Source organism: Apus apus, chromosome 4 (assembly GCF_020740795.1).
Source record: "Apus apus isolate bApuApu2 chromosome 4, bApuApu2.pri.cur, whole genome shotgun sequence".
Taxonomy (NCBI): Eukaryota; Metazoa; Chordata; class Aves; order Apodiformes; family Apodidae; genus Apus; species Apus apus.
In genome coordinates this window covers 54,784,682-54,810,662 of record NC_067285.1, presented here as the reverse complement: position 1 = coordinate 54,810,662, position 25,981 = coordinate 54,784,682, and the positions used below count along the sequence as shown (strand labels likewise).

The following is a 25,981-nucleotide window of genomic DNA, read 5'->3' as shown; positions in this document are numbered from 1 at the left end:
AGAAGAAATGACCATGGTGCCTGTGTCCAACCCTGAGAGCTGAGGATGAGCACAGGGAGGTGGGAAGCCCCCTTGCCAGGAGAAGTTTGGCTTAACCAAGGGGCAGCTCTGTTTTACAGAGACCAATCCAATTAGTCTCTCTCCAGAGTCATCAAGGCCCTGCGGGCAAGTGGCTGGTCTCAGAGCTGTGGTTAGACATGGGAGCTTGGCCAGAGCTGCTGATGGAGGCAGGAGAACAGAAACATGTCTGCTGTGAGGGCTGGGACCATGCCTGAAAGAGCATCTGGCTCAAGAGCCTTGGAAAATTAATAATATTAAACTAATAGCTCTAAAAGCTGAAGTAGTGCCAGCACAAGGGCTGCAACACTGCAGCAGCTCCTTGTGATGGCCACATGTCCCTTGGGCCAGGACCACTGGATGATCTGTAGTCTAAACATGGTTCTGAGACCACTGGGGAAAGGAGCTGAAATGCCTCATCTGGAGAAGGCAAAGGAATGAATCGGTGAGCAGATGGGTCACTGGTGCCTGACAGCTATTCACATTGTGAATGCATTGCTGGCTGGGTTATCTGTTCTTGCATGAGTTCTGGAGAAGTCTTTGCTCCTGGTTACTGATTTCCTACACAGGGGCTCAACCAAAGGCTGCTGCTCACATGGTCAAGGAGAGAAGAGGGGGGATCCTCAGACAGAAGCAAGCCATTGGAAATGGTAAGGATGGGGGTGGTGACACTGACACCCTGTGCAGTAACTGGTCTGCTTCTGTGCCAGGGAGGGAGGGCTAATTTACTGCAGCCCTGGTGGTCCCATCATATTCCCTCAATGAGCTCATCACGAGTACAGTGCCCAGACTAGTTATACTGGGAGTCAGGACCATACCAGCAAAAGTATGAATGGGTGTACTCTGCCCCTTCATACAGTCTTTAAGTCATCCTGTCATGTAAATGAGCTTTTCTATAGCTTATTTTCAGGCAGTGAGTATGTTAAGTTACATGAAAAGACACATACCTAGGATGAACAGCTAAAAAATATTGGCCATTAATGGTGAGGAAGGGTGTGGGGAAGCTTTCAACCTGCTGTTTCCTCCAAAAGAGGAAAGAGATGCGACTCGCTGCCAGACCCCATCACACCTGATGCAGTGCAGCAGGGTGCTCTCTGCAGGCACCTGCAGCAAATAGCCTTTCCACCTCTGAAGCCATCATCTTCCCCCTCCATCTCAAAGCCCTGCTGAGCCCACAAAGCTGAAAACACAAACAGTGCTGTAGTGGGGTGACCCTGTGGGAGGCCCTGGTGCCTCCGTGGTGTGGATGTGCCTCTGCATCCAGCCAAGCAGATGCTGGTGTGAGAGCTGCTGACAGCCCTGGCATAGCTCCCAGTGCTAACCCTTTAAAAATGGACCCATGGCATTGCTTGTTCAAGCCAATGGATGGGCAGACTGGGATGTGTGGTCTCATTTGCCAACACATGGTGCTGCAGGGGTGTCCTGCCCAGGCCACAGTAGCCAGCCTGCAAGTGCTAGTCCATCCCTCAAGCTGATGGCTCTCCAGGGACATCCTCTGCCCTACATGCAGTAGCTGCTTCTTCCTCCTGAGCTCACTGCCTCACACTTTTTACATCTAAGGTTGCTGACACAGAGAGGAGCTACCTTCTTGTCAGCTTTCTGAGCCTTTTGGACAAACCAGCACTGTCTACTAGGCTGATGCTTGGCTGTTTAGCATGTGATACTGTGGGGATGTTCAACGTGCTCTTGTGAGTCCCTCCTTTGCCAGATAAAGGTTTCAATTTCTTGCAGAAAAAGGTAGACTCATTCCTTCTGGTGCACTACTGAAAGCTTTATGTGCTCCAGTGAGAGAAGGTGGCAGAGCTTGGTTGACCCTGTTCTGGGATTTTAAATCTGTGCTACAGTGTACATAGGAAGGTTTATTTTCAAAATAAGTGGAGTGGCCCTCCTTTTCCAGTTCCTATCTGTGCCTAGCTGCTACTGGAGATTAAAGAGAGGTGAGAGAGCAGCTATGTGCTTCACAAAAAGGATGCAGAGATTGGGGGTGGGTGAATTGCTTTACACTGAGATCCAGATCCTCTGGAGCAAGGGCAAGACTGGGGATCTGGATCAAACAGTACAGGATAGCTCATGGAAGTGACCAGGCTGATATCTAAACTAATGTAATTATTAGAAAGCGGTTTAAATGTTCAAAGGAATGAAATGTTGAAATCTTTCACTGATGCTGCGTGCCCCTGAAGTTTATGCTATGAAAAAATATTTCTGCCAAGGGACTTGTAAATAAGTATTCTTCCCTGATCTCTGAGCTTTTGTGGATGCTTTTTTTTATAAGCGGAATAAATGCAAATTAGCCATAATGTTTCCCTGATTTGTCTACCCTTCCTCTCACACTGAGGACAGTGGAGGCACAGCAGACAATGGGGTGTGATTATCTATGCCAGGAGAGGCTTTTTCCTTCTCTATAATCGAAGAATAATTTTTTTATGCTATCTTGGTGTGGTAATATGCTCTCACCATCTATCAGCCTTCCCCTGCACTGGAACCCCATCTGTCATCCCTCATAAATAACTTTGAAAGATGTAATTTGTTAAGCAGGCAGTGTAGCTTTATCAAATAAATATTTCAGCAGCACAGACAATAAATGGACTCAGTAGGGGGAAAGAAAATTTTGTCCATGAAGGGCCTTGCTCTTCTGGCTGTGCCCAGATCACTTTCCCATTAAGATGTGGGTGAATATCTGGAAAAAAAAACATGTGGGCACCCTGGGCTACCCAGGCCATCAGCACAAAGGGTAAACTGGCCAGGTTAGACCCTGATATATAGACCCAAATATAGACCCTGGTAGTCTGGAGACACATCTGAAATACATCAACCTAAGTCTGCTGACATGCTGATTTGCATCAGGTAAAAGCTGTTGTTTTCTTACCCATGGGGTCACTCCAGTTTCACCCTGGTCTGGATCTGTTAAACTAAGCAACAACTGGCAATTCATGGAAAATCCCCACCCCTCCAGATTTTCCCTGCTGTCATGTTCATTAACTAAGGTGCAACCACTAAAATATCATTTGAAAATATTTATAATAGCAATAATTTTTAATGTTGTCCTTCTGCAATGCACAGATCTACACATGAAAATTAAGGTAGGTTATAGGAAGCTATGGATTTATATTGTGATATTTGTATCTGGATGATTCCCAGGAGTTTAAGATTATTTGGGGGGTGGAGGGAAGAAGTCCCTTAATCCAGATCAGTATAATCCACTTCCAGTTTTATGCTTGATGAAAGCAAAATTATTCTTAAAAAACTGTGTCTGAATATGGAGTTATTTTGGACTGATCACACAGGCTATTTGTTACATTGGAGTTTTGTTCTTTGAACAGATTCTCCAGATCCCTTTTTTTTTTTTTCTTTTTCTCCACCTATTTTTCTCCTTCTCCAATTACTTTGATACTCAGCTACTAAAGAACACATGAGAAATACTGAAACTGATTTACCATTGGCAGCCAGCCCACAAAAACCTCACCAGGTCAGAACAATTTCTCTGTAGCACTGTTTTTGTTTTCTGTTGGGTTTTTTTCCCTGTTTTTTGAAACTAGTACTGGCACTTTATTATCAAGACTATCTTAGGGTAGATGCCTCTCTACAAACCAGCTAGGTTTGGGTGGGGTTTTTGTACAGGAAAGGTAGAGGAAACAGGTGTGTAACTATTTTGCATGTTCTCCGCCTGTGACTGGATTGCTGTATGTTAAATGTTGTGCACTGATTATGCTACCCTCTCATTATGCTGATGAGGGCCTGCACAGAAGAGCTCTCCTGAGGTCCTTCTGCATTAGGAAGGCATATTTCTTTGTCTTCCAAGCCAAGTGAGAGAGAACTCTAAGTTTAAACAGAATTTATCTTGTAGATGATCACTTATCACAGGACACTATTGATGAGGGTGGTGGTAATTCACGGATCCCTTCAGTGCTGTTCTTGCCCTGGTTGGTGTTTGATGTCTGAAGTTCACTTTATGTTTTCAGGTACACCTAAGGCTCTCTTAGGTTTAAACCAAGGATGTCAGATACTTCTGCAGGCTAAACTCTAAAGGAGGGGCAAAGCCATGATAGAGAGAGAGTGCATTTGGTATAAGACAGCTAAACTGTTGCAGCTTGCAAGGTTGACTCCAAAAGGCAATTACAAAACAATCAGAATAAAAACAAAACACTATAAAAATGTAAATGGACAAGAAATCCTGTGAGTGCTTTGCTGAAACATGCATGCAACAACAGGACCTTCAGTTACCCAAAATTCATGCATGTGTGTGCATCTGTGCAAGTCTGTCTTCATCTCCTGTTGTAATTTATTTCTGTCTCGAGTTTGCTTCCCTTTTTCCCTTTGCTTTTTTAAAGAGGGGGGGAGGGGGGAAGAGGAATCAATGTCTGATCAAGACACACATGACTTTCCAGTCTCTAAAAAGTTGTCTGCTCTTGCTTTGAGAGCAATTACACTTAATTATTTCAGAGCAAACCACAAAATAAATCATGAACTTATACAGAGAACGACAAGTTTTCCTGGCTGCTTCTCTCTCAGATTTCAACAAACTGACTTCTGAGATTTTTTTTCCATTCAATATATGTATAAGTACACGTATTTTGAAATATGTTAGGATGGCAGCTATTTTAATGGTGTTTTATGTAAAATTGATTCAATCTTTTCTGAAGTTAATGTGCTGCATTGCCATCAATAATTCTCAACCCAGAGTTCCTTGATTTCCCACAACAGGTTTTCATGGCTATGGAAATATTGCTTCTGTGCATAGACAAGCTGCCAGGAAAAAAAAAAAGTTCTGAGGTATAAAATAACTATTTCTCCTAAATTACTTGTTTTAAAATTCTGCAGACTAAATGTTTGAGCTTCCATCCCACACCACAAACCTGATAAACGCCATGACAAATTTGATCCTCAAGGTTATCCACTGCTTCTAGCTAAAGGATTGCACAAGCTTCTTTGGAGCAAAAAAATAAATAAATTCCACAGGTCATCAGGTATTCCATTGGAGTTTGGCAGCTTCTGGAAGTGGACAATAACAAAGTCATTAGCACAGGTTTACAAAGCTGTTAATTATGTATATTGTATGCATATGCATTATAATGCATAATTAATTCTACAGGGAAAAGAGTGGAGTTAATCACCGGGGAACATTTAGAGTAGTATAGAGAATTCTTTCAGAGTTTCTAACTCTTAGAAGTTCAGTTCTTAGAAGGCTGCGGGCTGCTCTTAATAGAAAATGTTAATGTTTTATACCTAAATTGTTTCAGCCTTGAAATTGGTTAAAGATAGATTATGAGTTACTTAGGTGTTTTATCTTTTTGTACCTTGATTCATATTTTATGGGATAGTGTTTCTAAAAAAGATGTTATATTTTTTTTAAATATACTTAGTTTTCAGCTATGCTGAGTAATTAAGTCACAGTTCTGGTGCTCTACCTGTTGTGAAACAATTTGATCCTTAGTCATGCCTAGAAAAATTAATGAAAGTGGTGAAATTGGTTTGCTGTTGTGGTTATGTGCCATTAACAACTCTACTCTATGCTATCTACAAAAAAAATGACACAGAAGCAGCCTTTTTTGTGTTTTAATGGAGCACATGTACTACTTTAAATGTGTATTTCTTGACAAATTATTTTGAAAAGTTAATTAAATACATCTCTCTTTTTTCTCTCTTTTTTTTTTCTTTACATGAGGAGATAGATATTTCAAGAATAATTAATTTTGGTAAGACAGCCATAGTGTGCACACCAGTTACTAGCTGTGAGATAGTGATTTTTCTTCATGAGTCTTTTAAGTAAATTCTTCCACTATCAGTCTTAAGTACTGACATGTTTTATTTTCCTTCTTTCTCATTGTTGTCATCTTTCATTTATTCTCTGTCATCTTTGATATGTTAAGTGTTTTCCTCTTTCCAGTGATATTTTTGTTCCTCCTGATATGAAAACCTTTCTGCACTAGTTCCTTTAATTCTTTTTTCATCTAGTGTCTTATTGCCATTTTTAGTCATACTTAAGCCTTATCATCCAATCTATTCGCCTTTCCCACTTTAGTCAAATTACTCCTCCTTCTGCTTCTGAATTATTTGTGTTCTCCAGCTCACATTGGTTTTACCATTATTGGTGGGTTGGTTTGTTTTACCCTTAGCCAGTAGCATGTCTCATTCTTTTCCCTGTAATGGGCAAATGATTATGCTGCTCACATTGAAGTGATATTAAGTGGAATGAGTAATAGGGATAAGGCTTTCTTTGTGTGAAGTGATCTCTCATCAGAAGCTGTTTGGAGTTTTTTTCATTTGCCTTGGGTTTGTTTTGGGGTTTTTTTTGCCTTGCAATTGTGCACTAGAAGTAGGCAATTTAACTCTGCTGTGGAGGAGTGAGCCTGATTAACAAGCAGCTTGAGCAGCCAGTTTGTATCAGAGGCTGTTCCCCTGATTTCCATGGCACTACCAGGACAGAAAGTGTTTGGATATCTCACTGGTATAAATCCAGATAATTCAGCCCTCATACTTACCTAGAACTGGTGTGTGGCCCATACAAGCATAAAACAAGTTGGGTGATCCACAGCTGTATTGGCATGAACAGTAACCTTGTCTAAGACAAACACATTGGTTCATGATTTTTCTGTGACATGAAAAACTACATTTTTCTTATTACTTATTCCTCTCCATGTTACCTCCAGCCTCTATATGAAAAGGTGATGTCCAGATGAAGCTTGCCACACCCATGTCTCCAGAGGCAGTTTTCAGAATCCCCATTTATCACCTAACATAACCACAACAAAATGCTGACTTTGGGGATGCAGTTCACCAGGCTGGCATTACTACCATGCTCTAACTGATTTGATGGCACTATGATCTTGCGTGGATCAGACTGATATTGCTGAGTGGGCTGGTAGTGCCAGACCTAATTATCCATCTGGGACAAGCAGCTCCTGGGTTAGGTTCACATTAATTGCAAACTCTGTCTTTCAGGCAGAAATGCTCTGCATGGTGGCAGCTGCCTGCAGACAGCTTCAGGTTTCCTTAGGGTATAGCCCCATGGTCTGCCACGTAAAGAAAGAGCTCCTGAACTGGGCAGAGGATTTTTGACACTTCTTCCTGCTGTTTCAATGTCTTCTATTTGTATAGGAAGGCAAAGCAAGGTCAGGCTCTGCAGTGCATGCTGATGGGGAAGTAAGACTGCCTAGACCCAGTGTTTTGTGAGGTAAAATGGTTGTTTGAGATGCTACTAAAAAACAAGTTAGTGAGGTAAGAGCTTTAGTTCCTTATTGTTCCCATTCATGTGTGGGATCATCCAATCATGATGGAGAAGGTGTAAAATAATGCAGCGATAGAGAAGGGGGTGGTGCTCCTAGGGAGCTGTGGACCTATGCAATTGCTAGCCAAAGTACCAAGAGATTCACTTTCAACTGAAGTTGAAAGCCACAGCCAGAAAGAAGCACCCCTGACAAACAGGAGCTGCCTAGAAGAGCTAGAAGAGGGAGACCCTTTGATGAGAAAGTGATGCCCTGGCACTGCAAAGCACAGGGCACACTGCTCCAGTAGCACTTGCCAGGATCTGGTGGAGCGGGCTTTGCATACACCTTGGCATGAATTGCTATGATGGTTTTGTTGACTGAATTCTCCTGTGATGCAAGAAAGCAGGTGACAAGACACTGAAAGAATCTGCCAATGTTAAAACACTGTGACTGCCTGATGTACTGCCTCAGGCCTTATTTTTATTTCTTTCTTTTTGTCTTTCAGCTCTCCACCCCTTCTTCCATACCCATCTGTTGTTTTTCTCTTTCTCTGTGTTTTATTTCTATGTTTACATATAATTTTATCTTTTTTTTCCTTCAATGTTAAACCATTTCCTTCTGTATTCTCCTTCTTCCATTTTCCCTCATCCCTTTCTTCTGCTTTTGTCAGTAGCCAAGAAGGGCTTGAAGAATGATGCATCTTCCTCTCTTAGCTGCCCCTGGCTCAAAGGCATAGTGTTGCCCTGAACTCTGATGTCAAGCAATGACTTAAGAGGGAGTCACCACTGATGTGGAATATTTTGCATACTTGCATCCAGACAGAGTATGAGCCTCCATCAAGCATATTTCTGTTGGGTCTAACAGTGCTTTTGCTGTTTCTGTGTATGCATATGGGAGTGGGTACCCTGGTGCTTTATACTAATATGTTTTGATCCAGTGGCACAAATAAGGGAAAGCTTGTCCTTGCCTCAGGGGGAACTGTGGGAAGACATTAGGACCTTTATGCAAGCCTGGAGAGCAGGCAAGCACTGAACTGAATTAACCTGGAGCCCAGGTTGCCATGCAGCTTAGGGTCACTTAGGCTAGGCTACCCTAGCTCAAAGCACCTCTTGTACCAGGGACTGGGTGACAGTAAGGACACTGGTGGAGAAGCTGGCTGACTGCCCAGACTAGCACTGCAGCAGTAGAAGTGGGCATTTTCTGTGGAGACAGAAATCCTGATCTCAGATTCTCAGCAGCTGCTTGGTGTGCAGCCAGGAGCCTGCCAAAAAGCTGATTTTGTCCGCACTGCTAAAATTGTGTGTGACTTACTGTGGCTTAATTAACAAAAAAAATCCAAATGAAGACCAACTTCATGTAGCTTTTTCCAAGCAGCAGCTAGGCTGCATCAGCAGGCCTTCTCTGTAGTGAGAAACAATGGTGGAAGCTGTTTTTTCCTGAAGTGGCAGGGTAAGGTAGCCAGGACTAAAGCTGTGCTGGTTATAAGCAGAACAAAATGACAGATATTTAATTGGATATTACCTTAAAATCAGAGCTTAAATTTTACCTTGGAGGTATCTCAGGTACCTCAGGAACTTACATAGCTTGGAAGTCTCCCAATTCTTTCCTCCTTGCATTTGAACTTTGATCTTCCTGTTTTTCTGAGTTTTGAGACATCTAAACCAGTAATTTTCTCCAGAGTGTTGGAAATTCTGTCATGTGAATATGACCACAGCATGTATACTAATAAATCCCTTTAAAAATAAAATCAGCACATGGTTCACTAGACATTGACTATCATCCTTTATTATGGGCAAATACAATTTATACATTATATATAAATACATGCATATAGATTAATAAAATGTATGTATTTTATAAATGTTCACATTATTTCAGTGTTATTTTTTCCTTTGAATAAGTTACCATTTTTATAAGCCCAAAATCCTTACCACAAACTGGGCTCTTTTTAGGGTTCCCCCTGCTCAATTGTAATGTATAAAATTACAGCTTAAATCAATATATTAAGGTTCTACAGGAAAAGTTTAACATACTGAGAGTACCTGTTAATCTATACTATATAATCTATAATATATACCTTATTTCTGAAAGGGTTATGAACAGATTTGGGTATCTCTGGTAGAAAGCACACACATGAACCGCTCTCCTGCAGGCAGATTTATTTTCTGTATATCCTAAAGGCATTCTTTTAAGGAAAAAAAAAAAAATCTGACTCTAACATGAATTTTCACCCAAAAAAGATTTAAGTAGAGAAGTGTTAAAAGATGTCAGAATTAGTATAGGACATTTGACAAAACTACACAAATCACTACAAATGTTCTTGCCAAGATCATCTTGGATATAAAAGTCCCTGTGAAATGCAAATCAAATTAACAGCAAAATAAAATATCAATTGTTCTGGTGTAATCCATGTTGTAGTTCAGGCTGTAATCCAGCTGCCATAGCTCTGCATGTTCATGACATGTCATATGTGTGACTTTCCTGGAGCTGGTATTTCCAACAGCTGGTCTCAGAGACTGTTTTCAAGCAAAAGAGAAAAATCTGAAGACATTCCTCTTCTTGGTTTTTAAGGTCTGCACCACTGGGAATATCCACTTGCAAATTATCTGAACCATACTCTTCTATGGAAAGCTACTGCTCATACAGGTAGTCAGCTGCAGATCTTAATTTACTATAGATAGTTTTTCCTAGGCTGTGGGATGGAAGGTAAATTGTTATAAATGACTGAAGAATAATTTTAAGTATTCCTGAGGGGCAGCTTATTCATATTAGCAGCTAGTGGTCCCTTATCCCCTCACTCCAAATTCTTCTCATACAGCTCCATCAGCACAGGGAGTAAGAGCAACTCCTTCCATAGCAGCCATTAGCACAAGACATAATCACAAGCAAACACATGAAGTAATTACCCAGCCCACAACAGCAATTTCTTCTGGGGGTGAGAGGGTGAAGGGGTTGTTAGTTATTGTATTTTGCAATATACCCCTAGTTTTGCATTTTTATTTTCAAACAAATTATCCATTTTTCCATAACTTGCATAATAACATGTGCATGCTGGAAGTGTGTTCCTTGGCCATCAGGGAGCTGAGCAGAAATAGCATTAACTTTGTCGGTTGCTACATGCATTCAGGTAGACACTCTTACTTGAGCTGTTCACTATGGATGTGTGGGAATAACCAAATAAACTGCCACTCTCTTCTGCCTATGGGGAGAAGAGGTGGTTGGGAGAAAGTAAAGAAGATACTAAAGGAATACTAATTTTTACAGGCTGGGACCAGTGGAGAAAATGACCAGATTGAAGAAGGCACTTGAGAGGTGAGTTGTGACTCCCCAACATTCACCAAAGCTTGGTAAAGGCTCCAGGCAGCTCAGGAGCCAGCTATGGGTGCTAAGTTGATGAAGCAGCCAGGCTGTGGCTGGGCACATCTCAACTCATTTCTCCTCAGCTACCACCTTGGAGGGAGGTAGGTTAAATCATTGAATGTAGGGTGGAGTAGGTCTGAACTTTAAGTCAAGGATGGGGGACAGCTGGGTTTTCTCATTAGCTTTAAGAGGAGTCAGAGTGGGTCTTCATGCTTCTTTATAAGATAGTTTCATACTTTTTCTCCTCCTGTGGCAATGAAAGACTTGTCTCCTTCATCGAAACATCCTCTTCAAAATTTCCTAAGAGTTAAAGATTTATTATGAGTCCCGTTCAGATCACATTGTCTTACACTGAGTGCCACCTCATCCCAAAGTAACAGGCATGCATTTCAAAGTGTGCTAGACACACAGCCCCCCCTTTGGCCACACTTTTTGGTGAATATGTGTGTTTTCTTTTTTTATTTAAAAAACCAGTAATACTAGTAACAACAAAAATAAGAGTGCTTGCTTCTTTTAGGCTTCAAAGAGCTAAACACACAAGATGGTCTTGTGCTTACATGTAGGCAATAGTGCTCTAAGAAACTGAAAAATCTCAACCTCATCCAGGTCATTTTTTCATCACATGGATCATGCATGAAATTCACACAAACCAGTTAATGTGTTTAGTTTTGCGAGGCTATTGGATCAACTGCTATGGCAAGCCTGGCCTCCTAGGTCAAACCAAGTACAATGACATTATTTACAGGGCATTTTAATGTGTTCAGCTGGAACTGATGTGATGTTTTCAAAGAAAGCCAGCTCATCAGATTTCAGTATCTTAACTCATGCTATGTTATTTCTATGTTATTTCCAATAAGCAGGCAAATAACTGGTAAACCATTTATTACATGTCATTTGGATGTCAAATTAAGTATATTTTATCAGTGTTTCAGGAACCATCTAGTTCCTTTAAGATATGTATATATATATTAAAAAATTTCTAAGTACCAACTCAGATACCACACACCACATCTTATGCTGTAATATGCTATTAAGTATTTAGTAACATATAGCAAGATTCTTCCTTGATGCATCTTCACTGAATGCACTAGAGTGACATTAGAAATTTATTTGGTCCATATTTGTATTTTTTTTTTAAGTAAGTAGATATTCTTATATTTTATAAGTAAGCAGAGGACATCTCAGAGGCACTTAAAAAGAAAGAAACAAAAATAAAAAAGGTGAAATGAAACAAAAAATACACGGCACAAGAATTTGTGAAGTACGTCAGGTAGCGATTACTTAACTATTCCCTATTTACCCCAACTGTTTTTTAAAAAGGGCCCTGGCAAGATTATCCAGGAGTTAAATCTAAAAATAATGTCCCTCATTTGACACATATTCAAAAGACTACCATACATGTGGCACTGCATCAGAAATAAGTATCAAAGATAATTCATTTTCTGGAGAGCCCATTCAACATTCAACAAAAGAGACATTAGTAGAACCCAGAGCACAATTTTATATTAACTACTTTTTTTTTAAAAAAAAAAAGGCAAAAAAATCCATAAATAAACAAAACCCCACCCCCATTGTCAAGGACACCCATTTGTAGACTCCAGACAGACACATCTAGAAATTGCATTGCCATCTCTGTGCCAGCACTTATCAAATCAACTTTGTTGACTCCTCCATAATCATGTTTGATTATTTGGTAAAATGTAAGGGACACCACAATTGAATGAAAAAATTATTATAATACATTACTATGACTCTTATTAATTGAGTTTGTAAGTCAAACCAGGCTGTGTGGGGCAGTTCTGTGTTCTGCTTTATGGTGTCTCCCTGCCCAGTTACACTTTGAAGATCTCTGAGTCAGTTTTCAGTTTTCTGGCTTCAGAAATCAGAAACATTTTGGAGACTCCAGACTAGTGGTGAGGAAAGCATTAGAGTAAAATTGTATTAACTCAACTTATATTCACTCTGTAAATCATTCAATACACAAATGAGTGCATTGACAGACCACTACTCTGGCTTTTCCCTTACTTTCCACAGGTCTGTAGGCTTTTTCCTCATCTTTGATAGAATTTTGATTCTCTAAATAATTTCATTCAGATGTGCACTCTATTTTAGCATAGCACAAGTAACAAAAACAATGCATAGAAAAGCAAGGAGTGTCATCGGAGAGTAAACAAAACTTATTCTGAATCTGAGGATAAACAAACCTTACCAGTCTACAAACAGGCAAAGTTAATTAAGTCTTATGATGCCTAATAATGTATCTAAATTCAGGTACTTAGCATAAGTAAGTAATTAAGAGGTTTTGGGTTGAGTAATTACTGAGCATTAAACTCTAAAAGACAAGTCCAGCCTTTCTCTGCTGTCCAACGTAACTTACATTGTTCCTCTATAAATCTACCATCTCCAACTGGTACAAGTTATTATTTACAAAAACATGTAATGAAACTACAAACATTTTTAAAAGAAACCTCCTTCCTTGCCAGTGTTTCTCTTCAAACTTCCTCACTCCTGTCATGCTGAAGAAGCAGTGCCAAGGAAGCTGCTTGCAGAACCGGTTCAGTGACTTCTCATCTCCCTGACTGCTGGGTGGCTCCTGGAGGTGTCAACAGGTAGGTGCACGATGAAGTTGGATCACTGCATCTGGGAGAAAAGTGCAGATTGTGCTGTTACCTAGATGTGTACTTTTTTTTTTTTTTTTTTTTTCTCCTGGGTTCTCACTGAAGTATGGTAAAGGTGCCTTTTTCAGGGCATCACTGCATTTAAAATATCAGCTGCCATCAAATGTTTGTTGGCTTTGCATTTATGACAGTGATATTAGCTCAGCTGTGTTCAACCTCCTAAGGGATATTCAAAGGGCTGTTGTTTTTCTTCTCAGTTTTATGAGTATGTCAGCTTTGGTTTTTTGTAAGAAAGTTTAATAACTTCTCTGGAGTTTTAGTTCTTAAGCTTTTTCTGTTTTCATTCTGCTGTAAGAAAGCAGATGTTGAAATTTTTATACATGAATCCTTATACTGATGTCATTCCCACATTTGACAACAACAAGCTTTGTTAAATAGTTAGTTAGGCCTAACAAACTATGGACCAGTTAGTTTATCACTGAACTTTGTTTCAATAAAAAAATTATTAATCTGCCATAATGTTAACAAATAATTCTAGGATAAGAATAGAATTGTATTTTATCTGGAACAGTTGCTATATAGTCTCATGGATGTAGGTCACGTCGAACAAAGCTTGCTCTTCTGGCAGGGTAAATAACCTTTGGTCAACAGAAATAGTGGAATTGGTATCATATGTTTGGATTTTGCCAGGGCAATTTTACTGTAAAGATGGATCATATATGGAATTAACTTGGTCATGACAGCAGGGTATAACAAGAACCAACAGAGAGATTTCAGAACAAGGGGACAATAGTGATTTGAATCATTTGTAAAAGTCCATAGATAGTTTTCATATTCTACATGATCAATACTGTGCTAAAGGAGCTTTAATGACAATGTTTCTAATTTACATAGGATTGACAAGATACTAATACTGATCTAAGGTCACTGCTGTATCAGGACCCAGATCGTGATAATACTGCCCAGTGCTTACGTCCATAAACCAGATACAAGGCAAAGAGTACCAGCTATATCCCAAATATGGGTGGCTGGTTTGGAAAGTTCTTCCTTCATCAAAATTTTGGATAAATAAAACTTGATATGTTCCCAGTGCATTGCTGTGTCAGAAAAAGATGATTCAGACAGAGTGTCTCCAAAGACAGTGGTCTAGTGAAGACCTTGCTTCTGTCAAAACAAAAAAATGGTAAAGCTCTGTTAAAATACTGTGTTTAATTCTGATACCTACACTTGAGAAATTATCAGAGCTCAAAGGATATTATGGACCTTACAAGAGAGCTGGAAACTGTCATTCTTATCTGAGACTCCTCATGAAGCAAAGCAGGCCACAAACAGATGTGTGGGTTGTGGGCAGGCAGCTGTCTTACCTGTGCCAGCAGTGCTTCATAAAGGGTAAAGTAATCATGATGATACCTAAGGGCAGTTAAATCTAATGTCCTGCCAGAAAGTAGAGAATTGTTTTTTATCAGCCTGCAATAAGTTTTTCCTTTGCCACAGGAGACTGGCAGAATGTCACAAAAGACTGGCCTAAAAAAGCTGTTGTTCACAAGGAGAGAAAAAGTAGCCAAGCGGCATCGTTCAAGAAGAGCCAGCATAACTAAATGGAAGTGCAAAATACACATTGCAGAATACAAAGCTGTTTTATTTAACCTTCCTTGGAAATGTAGGCTCCTCATCCAGACAGAAAGCTTACAGTTTGTCCTGGTTTGTTTGTCCTGAATTTCACAGGCTTCCCAGGAAATGAGGATGTTCTGGGAAGAGAAACAGGCAACTGGGTATTATCTTTTAAGTCGATGTTTCCTGTTGGATATGCAAGCATAAAAGAATTCTGCTGAAACAGACCTCCAGGTAGGTAGCTTTAGTAAAAGCCTCTTGTTCAATATGCATAAATCAGAGTTACTGTCGAAAGCTCCAGCCAGAGGGTCAGGTGCTCTCTCTGCTGCCTGCTTGAGACCACTCAAACTTAACGCTGCCGCTCTCTTTCACTGCGGGTGTGCCCAGCTCTAAAACAAGCCGCTAAAGCTCAGTGAAAATCCACCCTGCTGCTCTGTAGGTACCCGGAAGAAGTGCCAGACACTTCCCTTCTAAGAATGACCTCATTGATAGGAAAAGAATGCCCTGCTGATAGCCTGATATTTCAAAATCACCTTTCACTTGAGCTAAATTAATGAAGAAGCCAAACACAGTTTTCAATTAAGGCACACAAGACAGGTAAGAAAGTTTGCAGAAAGGAAAATGGTAAAAAAAATTAAAATTAAATTTAAAAAAAAATAAAAGAGAGTGAGATTTATTCTTCTTCAAAGCAGCAAATTCAAAAATCTTCTGTCAGCATCCTTTTAGTGGGGGACAGATGCTTACCTAGACTATGCAGTTGGGGCACACTTTGTCCTCTCAAACTGCTTTCATGCTGGCAAACAGGCTCTCACCTGTTGTTGCAAACTCCTGGGGCTTGCTGGGCATGCTTTCTCATTCCTTCTCTCTCCTTGACCTTGAAATATTTTGTTTCTGGAGTCCCTTGGTAGAAATTTTGAAGTTGTCCTCCTGGGATAGTAAATTATATTTCTGGTGGCCTGATACTGAATAGCTTCCTCAATCCTACAGAAATTAACTCTTTCCTATCAGGCAGATTGTGTTCCAGTTTGGAACAAAGACTTGACATGCATTGAATTTTATACTTCATACAAAATGTACATCTTAGAGCAGGCACTTGACACAAACGGGACTTATGCCTTTGAAGGATACTGTGATCACAGCTGGGAAGTGGGGAATTGCAGGTAGTGGGTGCTGTGATTTGGTTACTTTTACTCGCAGACTTGCTGGACAACCCCAAGCAGGAATTACTTTGTATGCTTCAGTTTGCTTTCCTGCAAACCTGCTCACAGAACATACTTGCAGGAGCGTGATAAAAGTGACATTATCTTTAAATGCTTCAAGCTTCTTCAATACAGGGTGTGATGAGCACACTAAGGTTTGTGGCACTTGCATTCACCACACATTAAGAAATCTTAGATGCTTCCCCCCACACACACACACACACACATTGTTTCATCCCACATTGCACCTAAAGCAATGTTCTCCAATCATAGAATAACTAGTGTTGGAAAAGACCTTCAGATCATCAAGTCCAGCCATCATCCCTACAACACCTAACCACTAACCATCTCCCAAAGCACCACATCTACCCATTTTTTTAACACCTCCTGGGACGGTGCTTCCACCACCTCCCTGGGGAGCCTGTTTCAATGTCTCACCACTCTTTCTATGAAGAAATCTTTTCTAGTATCTAATCTGAACTACCCTAGCACAACTTGACCCCATTTCTTCTTGTCCTATTGCTGGTCACTAGGGAGAAGAGGCCAACACCCACCTCACCACAACCTCCTTTCAGATAGTTGCAGAGAGCAATGAGGTCTCCCCTCAGCCTCCTCTTCTCCAGGCGGAACAGCCCCAGCTCCCTCAGCCTCTCCTCATAAGACCTGTTCTCCAGACCCCCCATCAGCCTCATTGCCCTTCTCTGCACCCTCTCCAGCACCTCAGTGTCCCTCCTGGACTGTGGTGCCCAAAACTTGCACCTGAGAACACATAACCCAGGAGTGCAGTTCAGACTGGGATCCATCTGACTGGATAGCAACCCTGTGGAAAGGCACCTGAGGGTCTTGGTGGATAACAGGCTCAACATGAGTGAGCAGTGTGCTGCAGGGGCAAAGAAGAACAATAGGAGCTGGGCTGCGTCAACAAGGGCATCACCAGCAGAGATAAAGAAGTTATCATCCCACTCTGCTCGGTGCTTGTCAGACTACACCTGGAGCGTTGGGTTCAGTTTTGGTCCCTGCTCTACAAAAAGATGTGGACAGGCTGGAGAGGGTCCAGAAAAGGGCCACAGGAATGATCAGAGGACATGCAATATGAGGAGAGGATAAGAAAACTGGGTTTGTTCAGCCTTGAGAAAAGAAAGCTTTGGGGAGACCTTCTTACTATGTTCCAATACTTAAAGGGTGGCTACAAAGAAGGTGGAGACTCCCTATTTACAAGGAGTCACATGGAAAAGACAAGGGGTAATGGGCACAAGTTGCTCCTGGGGAGATTCTGATTGGGCACAAGAGGTAAATTTTTCACCATGAGGACAGTCAAACATTGGAATAGTCTCCCAAGGCAAGTGGTAGTTCCCCCCACATTGGACAGTTTCAAGTTCCAGCTTGACAGGATGCTGAGCCACCTCATATAAACTATAGTAGTACCTAGAAAGGCTGGACTTGAGGTCCTTTCCAATGTGGCACTCTGTGATTCTGTAGGATATTGTTCCAACCTGATCAACGTATGCATTTCTTAAAGATAATTTTTGACATTTTGGTATTTCATCTTTGGTCCTAGTCAACCCAGTGGCTCTCCTGAACCACTACCAGATGCTAGTTGGCTGCATCTAAAGATGAAGAATACCTTCCAGGGAACAAATGGTAAAACGTTTGCTCTACTTAATCTTTTTCCTGCTTTGAGTAGTGTTCTTGTCTATTAGTCTGATGACATTGCACAGGATAGTTGTCCTTCTAAAATCATGTGTTCTTCCCAGAGAGGTTTATAATTTAGCATCATAAGAAATAGCTCCTTAGTTTGTATTGGCATCTACTCTCGATTTCTTTATTTTCCAAAACTGAATGGCATATGTTGACATTTAAAGTAATTGGCATAGAGATGTTTGAACAGTCCCACAGACCACAATGAGGTTCAAACATGGTAAGATTTTTTCAACAAAATATTCCAAAACAAGCTGAGGCAATTACTCCTTTGTTTGCATCTCAGGCTTTTTTTAACTGCTATTATAACTCACAGGACTAGCCAGAAGTTCTGTGTTTTGCTCCCAAACTACATGATGAAAAAGAAACTCTTCAATGAATCACTAAGATCTGAACGAAATACACTTAGACAAGCATTTTACATGAGGGATAAAAATACGTGATGAGCATAGAGGAGAAAAGATTTGCATTGGCTTCAGCAAAAAGGTCAGCCATAGCACAACACTTATTTTTCATTACTGTGAAAGCAGATCAGGTTTTCATTAAAAAAGCCTTGATACCATCTACAAGACAGCAGCAAAAAGACACAATATAACCTCATTTTAAATGCCATTTTTACTTCAGTGATGACATTTTATTTCTTTCAGTTTAGATTCAAACATTCTGGAATGCTTAATGGAAAATAAATAGGAAGGATGCCAGAAATTATGCTTTTGGTGTTCTTTACACCAGTAATATCTGTCATTCTACTCACATCTAAAACTGACTAATAAGGCCCTAACAAGGCCTGGCAGCTGTTTTCAGTGCTTGGAGTTTGGATGCACAACTGTCTGTGCCTGTTGGTGAAAAGCAAGTTGGGAAAGGGAAGCAGGAGGAGTTTCCAGTATCTGATGATGCTCTTTTGCTTCTTGAGGTCAGCTGCATTGTTCACAAAGAAAATTAACTTCATCATTGGCTCTGACTGCAGCAGAATATCATTTGGTTATTCTTCCCTAAGACGTTTGCTTGGCTTTAGTTCTTCTGCCAAGTTGTTGGCAGTGATGGCATCCCTAGTGTGTAACGCCACCAGGAGGCCTCTGGCCACCCAGGAGCACTGATGAGCCTTGCGTGTATGACATCCTGCATTTACCAATGGAAGCTCCTTTCAATTTTTCCCACTACATTTTACCAAGCTTGAATTTAACTTTCAATCTCCTTTTTAACTAGAGCTGTTTTTAAAAATATATTCTGAAATTTCTTCTCAAAGCTATAAGAAATTTGCTTGTTCAGAGATTTTCTTTATAAATACAATCCCCTTCCAAAATCTTCCAGTTAAAACTGGAAGTCATTTCAACAATACTAAAATTCAAAATAATGTGATTCTGTGATAAATTCAGAAAGGGTGAAGATGTTCTTCTGCATTCCCACCCAGAGAGCAGTCTCCTGCCTTAGTGACAAAGATGAACATTCCCCACGGCGCAGTGGGACCCAGAGCAGTACTGTCAATTTGTAAGCGTTCATCAGAGATGGGTCACCTCCCGCTTCTGAACTTTTTACCTACACAGTCACAGCTGCGTGACTGCCACCTCAGAGGAAGAGTCATTCCTCCTGTGACTGTGTGTCCACGGCCGCGTGACCAAGCACTGGCTGCCAGTTCCACAGCAGCACCAGGTGATGGGAGGCTAAACACTATTGTAAAGCTATGACCTGTGCATGAAAAGTTTGTGCTTGGAACATAGCCTTAATATTTTCTTTGATGCTTAATTTCTTCTTCTCGACATCTTCAAAACCCCAGAGGTAAGTATCTGATCAGAGAGCAACAGTTTTCTGACTAAGGGGAGGCCAGCGAGTCAGACCTGGAAATGAAAATAGTGTTCAGAGCTGTCACGGCACAAAACCCATCTTACCTGTATGTCTGCACTCGGACTGTGCTTAGCCAAATATACCGGTTTATTTTAGGACTTTCTAGGCCGTCAAATACCTTCCAAATCTTGGGCAGCAGGCACGACGTGCCCTTCATCAGCAGGGGCAAACTTCAAACGTGGCACCGCGCAGAGCAGACCAGGGGAGCTGCCAAAGGGGCTCCAGCAGCAGGGCAGCCCGGCTGCCTCCCGTGGGGGGCTTCCTGAACCACGGCTGCGGCCAGCGCCCCCGCTCCCTTTCCACGCTCGATTTTACAAACTTGGGTTGAAAACATGGGATGAAAAGGTCAAATCACAGACACCTCCCAAGAGAGCAGGTCGCTCCAAACCCCATCCAACCCGGCCTTGAGCACCTCCAGGGATGGGGGCCATCCACAGCTTCCCTGGGCTACCTGTGCCAGTGTCTCACCACCCTGGCAGTCAACTATTCCTTCCTCCTATCTCACCTAAATCTACCCCCTTCAGCTTAAAACCGCTTCCCACCGTCCTGTCGCTGCGCGCCCTTAACGCGGGAGGCAGCGATCGCTCCCTCCCCAGCGCAGGTGAACGCCGAGGACCCCGCGACGGCCGGGGCCGGGGAGCGGCCGCTCCGGCGCCCCGGGGCGTGCGGAGGAGAGACGGGACGCGGAGCACCCGCGCCCCGCGCCCCGCCCCCCCCCGCTGGGGCGGGGAAAGGGCCGCGGTGCGGGGGCAGCCCCGCCCCCTTCCGCGCGCAGGTGCGGGGAGCGCGGCCAGCGCGAGCGGCGGCGCGCGGCGTGCGGGTGCCCGGCGGGGCGGTGCGGGCGGCGCGAGCGCGCGGCGGGGCCGGGCGCTGATGTCACTGCTGCCCCGGGCGCTGCAGCGGGCGCTGCCGGGGCCGCCCCCGCCCCTGCCCCTGCCCCCGGCCGCTGCGGCCGCCCCGCCGCGCCCCTCGGTGGGCGGGTAGGCGGCGGGAGCCCGGGAGCAGCGCGGGGGGCATGCGGCTGCCGCCCCTCCGCCCCGCGCCCGCCGGTGCCCGCGGGGCTGCGCCGTCCGCCGCGGCGGCGGGGCACGGCGCTGGCGTCTGATGCGGAGGGTGCGTGCGTGAGTCCCCGCGGGCAGCCGGCCGGTCGGGCCGGCCTTTGTCTGCGCCGGGAGCATGTGGGTGAACCCCGAGGAGGTGCTGCTGGCGAACGCCCTGTGGGTGACGGAGCGGGCCAACCCTTACTTCATCCTCCAGAGGAGGAAGGGGCACGGCGGCGATGGCGGCGGCGGGGGCCTGGCGGGTAAGGGCGGCGGCGGCCGGCGTCCCGGGGAGGGCAGGGCGGGGACGCCTTTCGCTGCGGCTCCCCCGGGGCAGTGGCGGGGCCCTGCCGCGATGGGGGCCCCGGGGAGCGGCGGCCGCGGGGCTGCAGGGACCCCCGCTGTCCGCGCCACCTCTCCCGGGCCGTGCGGGGCCCCCGCGGTCTCGCCTTGGCCGAGGGCGGCGGCTGATGCTCCAGCGGTGTGCGGAGCCGTCCGCCTCGGTGTTCCGGTGTTTGACTGCGAGGAATAAGGCTTCCCTGGGGATTTATGCTCTGCCAGGTGTTGTGCGAGTGAGGTGTCCGATGCCTTCGTACATCAGGGTGTGACGTGTCCAGGTTATCAGAGGAATTTATTCTTCAACCGCTGACACACATGGCTTGAAATACGACCCAACCGTCGTTCGCAAACGCGTGCTGTGAGAACAGATTTGCTTCGGCTTCTCCGTGTTTTTCGGGATGTCCTTGTAAAGTGTGTTCCCTGAGTGCTTTGTTTTCGACTGCTGGCAACTGGAGGTGCTTTTGGGATGTCTGGGTCATAGAATCATAGAGCGGTTTGGAGTTGGAAGGGACCTTAAAGATCATCTAGGTTCACCCCCCCTGCATGGGCAGGGACACCTCCCGCTAGATCAGGCTGCTGAAAGCCCCATCCAACCTGGCCCTGAACACTTCCCCAGATTTCCTGTAGCCCCCTCACTACCTGAAGGTGTGCTCTGATGTCTCCCCAGAGCCACCTCTTCTCCAGGATGAACAACCCCAACTCTCTCATCCACCCGTCATGGGAGGGGTGCTGCATGTGCATCTTGTCTCTATAATACTTTGCATATACGTTTGTGGAGATGCGAAATAATTTTTAGGTAATGTCTATGCAGTTCTGTGAAACTGGAGGTACAGAACTCGATGGTCTACCTGGAATTGACAGAAAATACCCTCTCTGAAAAGCTGTTCTTCCTTCTTGGGTCTTTTTACAAGGGCACATAGTGATAGGACAAGGGAGAATGTTTTTAAACTGAAGTAGGATAGATTTAGGTTAGACATTAGGAAGTAATTTTTTACTGTGAGGGTGGCGAGACACAGGAGCAGGTTGCCCATAGGAGCGGGGGATGCCCCATCCCTGGAAGTGTTCAAGGCTGGGTGGAATGGGGCTTTGAGCAACCTGGTCTAGTGGGAGCTGTCCCTGCCCATGGCAGGGGAGTTGGAACTAGATGATCTTTCAGGTCCCTTCCAACCCAAACCATTTGGTGATTCTTTACCCACCTGTATTGCAGCTATTTTTTCAGGCTAATCAATGCAAACGTATGGGCCACTTCTATCTTTGTTTCAAGGTCCTGTGCATATTTACCAGGAGATTAAGTGTTTCTTCAGCCTTTGAATGCTCTATGGACTTGTAAACAATTCATAACTGAAACTAACACACCATTCTAAAGTGTGTTTTCATGGAGGCTCTGGAGATCTTCAGCCTTTTTCAGTGGTTTATGTAGAAAAACAACTTCATTTCTGTGTGAAGAGAGGCCAGCAGACACGCCGCATCTGCTGTAGATTTCTTTTAAATATTTTTTTTTAATCTTTTGAATTATGGACAGTTGGCAAATCCATAAAAAGCATGTTTTGCCTTAGAAGTTTACCCCTGTTGTATTTGCTGATAAATTCTTTGCAGACTTAGCTTTCACAGATTGCCTCCTGACCTCTTAAGGGTTTCTTCTTCTATCTTACTGTAGGTGGTCTGACAAAGATGTTCTTGTACCTTTCTGACTTTGTTATCTTTGAATTAGAAGTCATTTGAGGTACCTAGTCAATTTTCCAAACACTTTCTCAGTTGTTGGGGAAATGTTTTGAGAATTTGGGATTTTCTCTTCAGCCTGTTTAGACAGTACATGTATATCTAGCAGTTATATGTATAATAGCCTGGTTGATAATACCACTGTATAAACAAAGATTACTTTTAAATATTTAGTCATTGAGTAGGAGTAGGAAGGACAGATAGGCTAACAGCATTTGGTAGGAGTTCAAAATACAGAAATAGTTCTATGTTTGTTTCTGCATTTTTTTCCCTGTTGGAATTTAAGTTTTAGTGCACTGTATCCATTATTTTAGCTTGTGAATGCAGTCTATATAGTGAATATTATTTAGAATGCACAAATTCTATGTGTATTTTGAGAACTGCTTTTCATGTTGCTTTTATTATGGTCTGTGCTTTGCCTGGAATTGCAGCTGTTGTGGCATTGAGGTAGTAGCAACAAGTAGCTAAACAATTTCTGGAGGCTTCGTATGGGGAAGGGCTGGAAAAAAGTTGCAGCAGTTTTCAGTATGTTGCCAGAATGGTAGCTAAACAAACGGTGATCATTAGCATGCAGAAAGTTATTAAAGGGCAGTATAGGAACTTGTCAGACCTTGCCATTTTAGCACATGGGGTTTTGACACAGTGATCAACAGACGGTGTGAAGAAGGGAAGGGGTGTAGCGTATCTTGACCACTGCCAGCTTGGTAGGCACAGTAATAAGTGGAATTTAGGATTATTTGTTTTTCATGGAAATACTGACATTTTACACTGGTTTTTCTGAAAGCTGTGGTCTGCCCATAGAGGGTCAAGACAGAGGGAAGCCAGTGGATTGCTCTTGCTAGCTAAGTTTGGTTTAAAGCAAGGAACTGAGGGAGCTGGCTGATCCTGAGGGGTCAGAATGAGTAAACCTGCTGAAACAGACAGCAGGGTACATTGTTTGCAATCATGGTAGCATTTAGGATGACCCTGTGGAAGTTCTGTAGGTGATGATGATACAGCTGTGGTGACAGAGGTGGAGATTATCTGGTCAAAATTAAAGAAACAGAAAAAAAGAACCTTTTCTTTTTTGTTGTGTGTTTGTTTGTTGGGGGGAGGGGTTTGTTTGTGTGTTTTTGTTTGGTTGCTTGTTTTTTTTTTTAGTTGGTTTTGGGTTGTTGTTGTTTTTTTTCCTTAATTGCTCCTTCTGTGGTGACATAGTGCTGGAATTTGCTCAAATATAATTTAAAAAGTTACCCATCCATGAGTGTGTTATAAAATTTGGTCTGGTTGCTCTGTGGAAAACCAGATATGTGTCCTTGAAGTTGACTAGAAATATTGTATGCAAAATTTTTCACTGTGGTGGGAGTGGTCTGAATTTATATATTGAAGAGAGGTTGTAAATACAGTTGTCTTTTTTTTTTTTTTTTGTGGTCTCGTTTCTGCTGACTTGTACTCTCTCATTATTGACACTTGAAGTAATTTGTCTTAAATTTATCTTAAAATTGTCTTTAAAATAAAGTTGACTTTCGAATTGATGAGACTATGGGCTTCATGACATGAGATGGCTTTGCTGTGTAACAGAAGCAGTGGCTGGACAATGAGAAGCATTGATTCTCTGACATTGCCCACGAATCTAGGTTTGCTGTGAAATTGACCAGGCAGCAAACTGATCAGGGTTAGGCATAATGCCCTTCTCTCCATCTGCAAACACCTCAAACTTCAAAGACCTCCAGCTGGGGCTGCACTGTAGGGCAGTTGTGTTGGTGTGGCTGAAGGAAGAGGTAGAATGCTCTCCTGTGGTTGAATGGGAATGAGGGAGGGATGAGGACAGACCTCTTCAGGCGGCACTGTGGTGGGATGCCATGCCTGTGACAGCATGGCTGAAGGCTGATGATTGCCCTTGAGGTAGCTGCCAGGGTCTCCATGTTACCTCTCCTCTACTGCTTACAACCACAGTGTGTATGGAGGTTACCATCACCAGAGCAAGGACCAGATGACCGGATCTTTTAGGTCCTTTGACATGTCTTAGTCTAAAACCAAGCAGTTTATATAGCCTTGGGGGTGGGTGAAAGGCATTCTCGGTGGGTTTATGTTGAAGCAGAAAAGCAGTACTTATGTGTTCTCTTGGATCCACTCTGAGTGCAGCAACCCTTTGCAGGAAAGCACCCTTCAGCGCCCAAGAGTGCTGAAACAGCTGCCAGGGGTGCTCACCAAGCCACTTTCCATCATTTACCAGCAGTCCTGGCTGACTGGAGGGGCACCAGCAGATGGAAATCACCCAGTGTAATCCCCATATTTAAGAGGGGACAGAAGGATGATCCAGGAAATTACAGGCCTGTTAGTCTGACTCCAGTGCCAGGGAAGCTGATGGAGCAGATCATCGTGAGTGCCATTCTGTGGAACAACCAGGTGATCAAGCCCAGGCAGCATGGGATCATGAAGGGCAGGTCCTGTTTGACTAACCTGATCTCCTTCTATGACAGGGTGACCTGCTTATTGGACAAGGGAAGGGCTGTGGCTGTTGTCTACCTTGACTTTAGCAAGGCCTTTGACAAGGTTTCCCACAGCATTCTCATAGAGAATCTGGCTGCTCTTGGCTTGGATTTGCATACACTTTGCTGGATAAAATATTGGTTGGATGGCCGGGCCCAAAGAGTTGTGCTGAGTGGAGTTAAATCCAGTTGGCGGCCAGTCAGGAGTGATGTTCCCCAGGACTCAGTGCTGGGGCTGCTCCTGTTTGACATCTTCATTGATGATTTGGATGAGGGGATAGAGTGGGTGGGAGCATCAGTAAGCTTGCAGATGACACTAAGCTGGGTGGGAGTGTTGATCTGCTTGAGGGTAGGGAGGCTCTGCAGAGGGATCTTGACAGGCTTGACCAATGGGCCAAAGCCAATTGTAGGAGTTTCAGTAAGGCCAAATGTTGGGTCCTGCACTTGGGCCACAACAACCCCCAGCAGCACTACAGGCTTGGGAAGGAGTGGCTGGAGAGCTGCCCGGCAGAGAGGGACCTGGGGGTGTTGATTGACAGCCGGCTGAACATGAGCCCAGGTGGCCAAGAAAGCCAACAGCATCCTGGCCTGCATCAGAAATACTGTGACCAGCAGGACCAGGGAGGTGATCATGCCCCTCGGCTTTGGTGAGGCCTTGCCTCGAGCCGTGTGTGCAGGTTTGGGCACTGCAGTCCAGGAGGGACACTGAGGTGCTGAAGAGGGTGCAGAGAAGGGCAATGAGGCTGATGGGGGGTCTGGAGAACAGGTCTTATGAGGAGAGGCTGAGGGAGCTGGGGATGTTCAGCCTGGAGAAGACGAGGC

The 25,981-nt window shown here is 43.5% G+C and overlaps 1 protein-coding gene across 3 annotated transcripts in view; it reads left to right on the top strand.

Moving 5' to 3' along the window:
- The first annotated feature begins 20,680 nt into the window (after positions 1 to 20,680).
- TBC1D9 (TBC1 domain family member 9) overlaps positions 20,681 to 25,981 on the top strand; it is a 50,603-nt gene continuing 45,302 nt past the window's right edge. The window contains exon 1 of one of the 3 annotated variants that reach the window (XM_051618342.1): positions 20,681 to 20,893. In XM_051618342.1, coding sequence (XP_051474302.1) covers positions 20,767 to 20,893 — 127 coding nt within the window. In that variant the 5' untranslated portion in view covers positions 20,681 to 20,766. The remainder of the gene's footprint in view (positions 20,894 to 25,981) is intronic. The other 2 variants (XM_051618344.1, XM_051618345.1) reach the window with 2 other exon arrangements.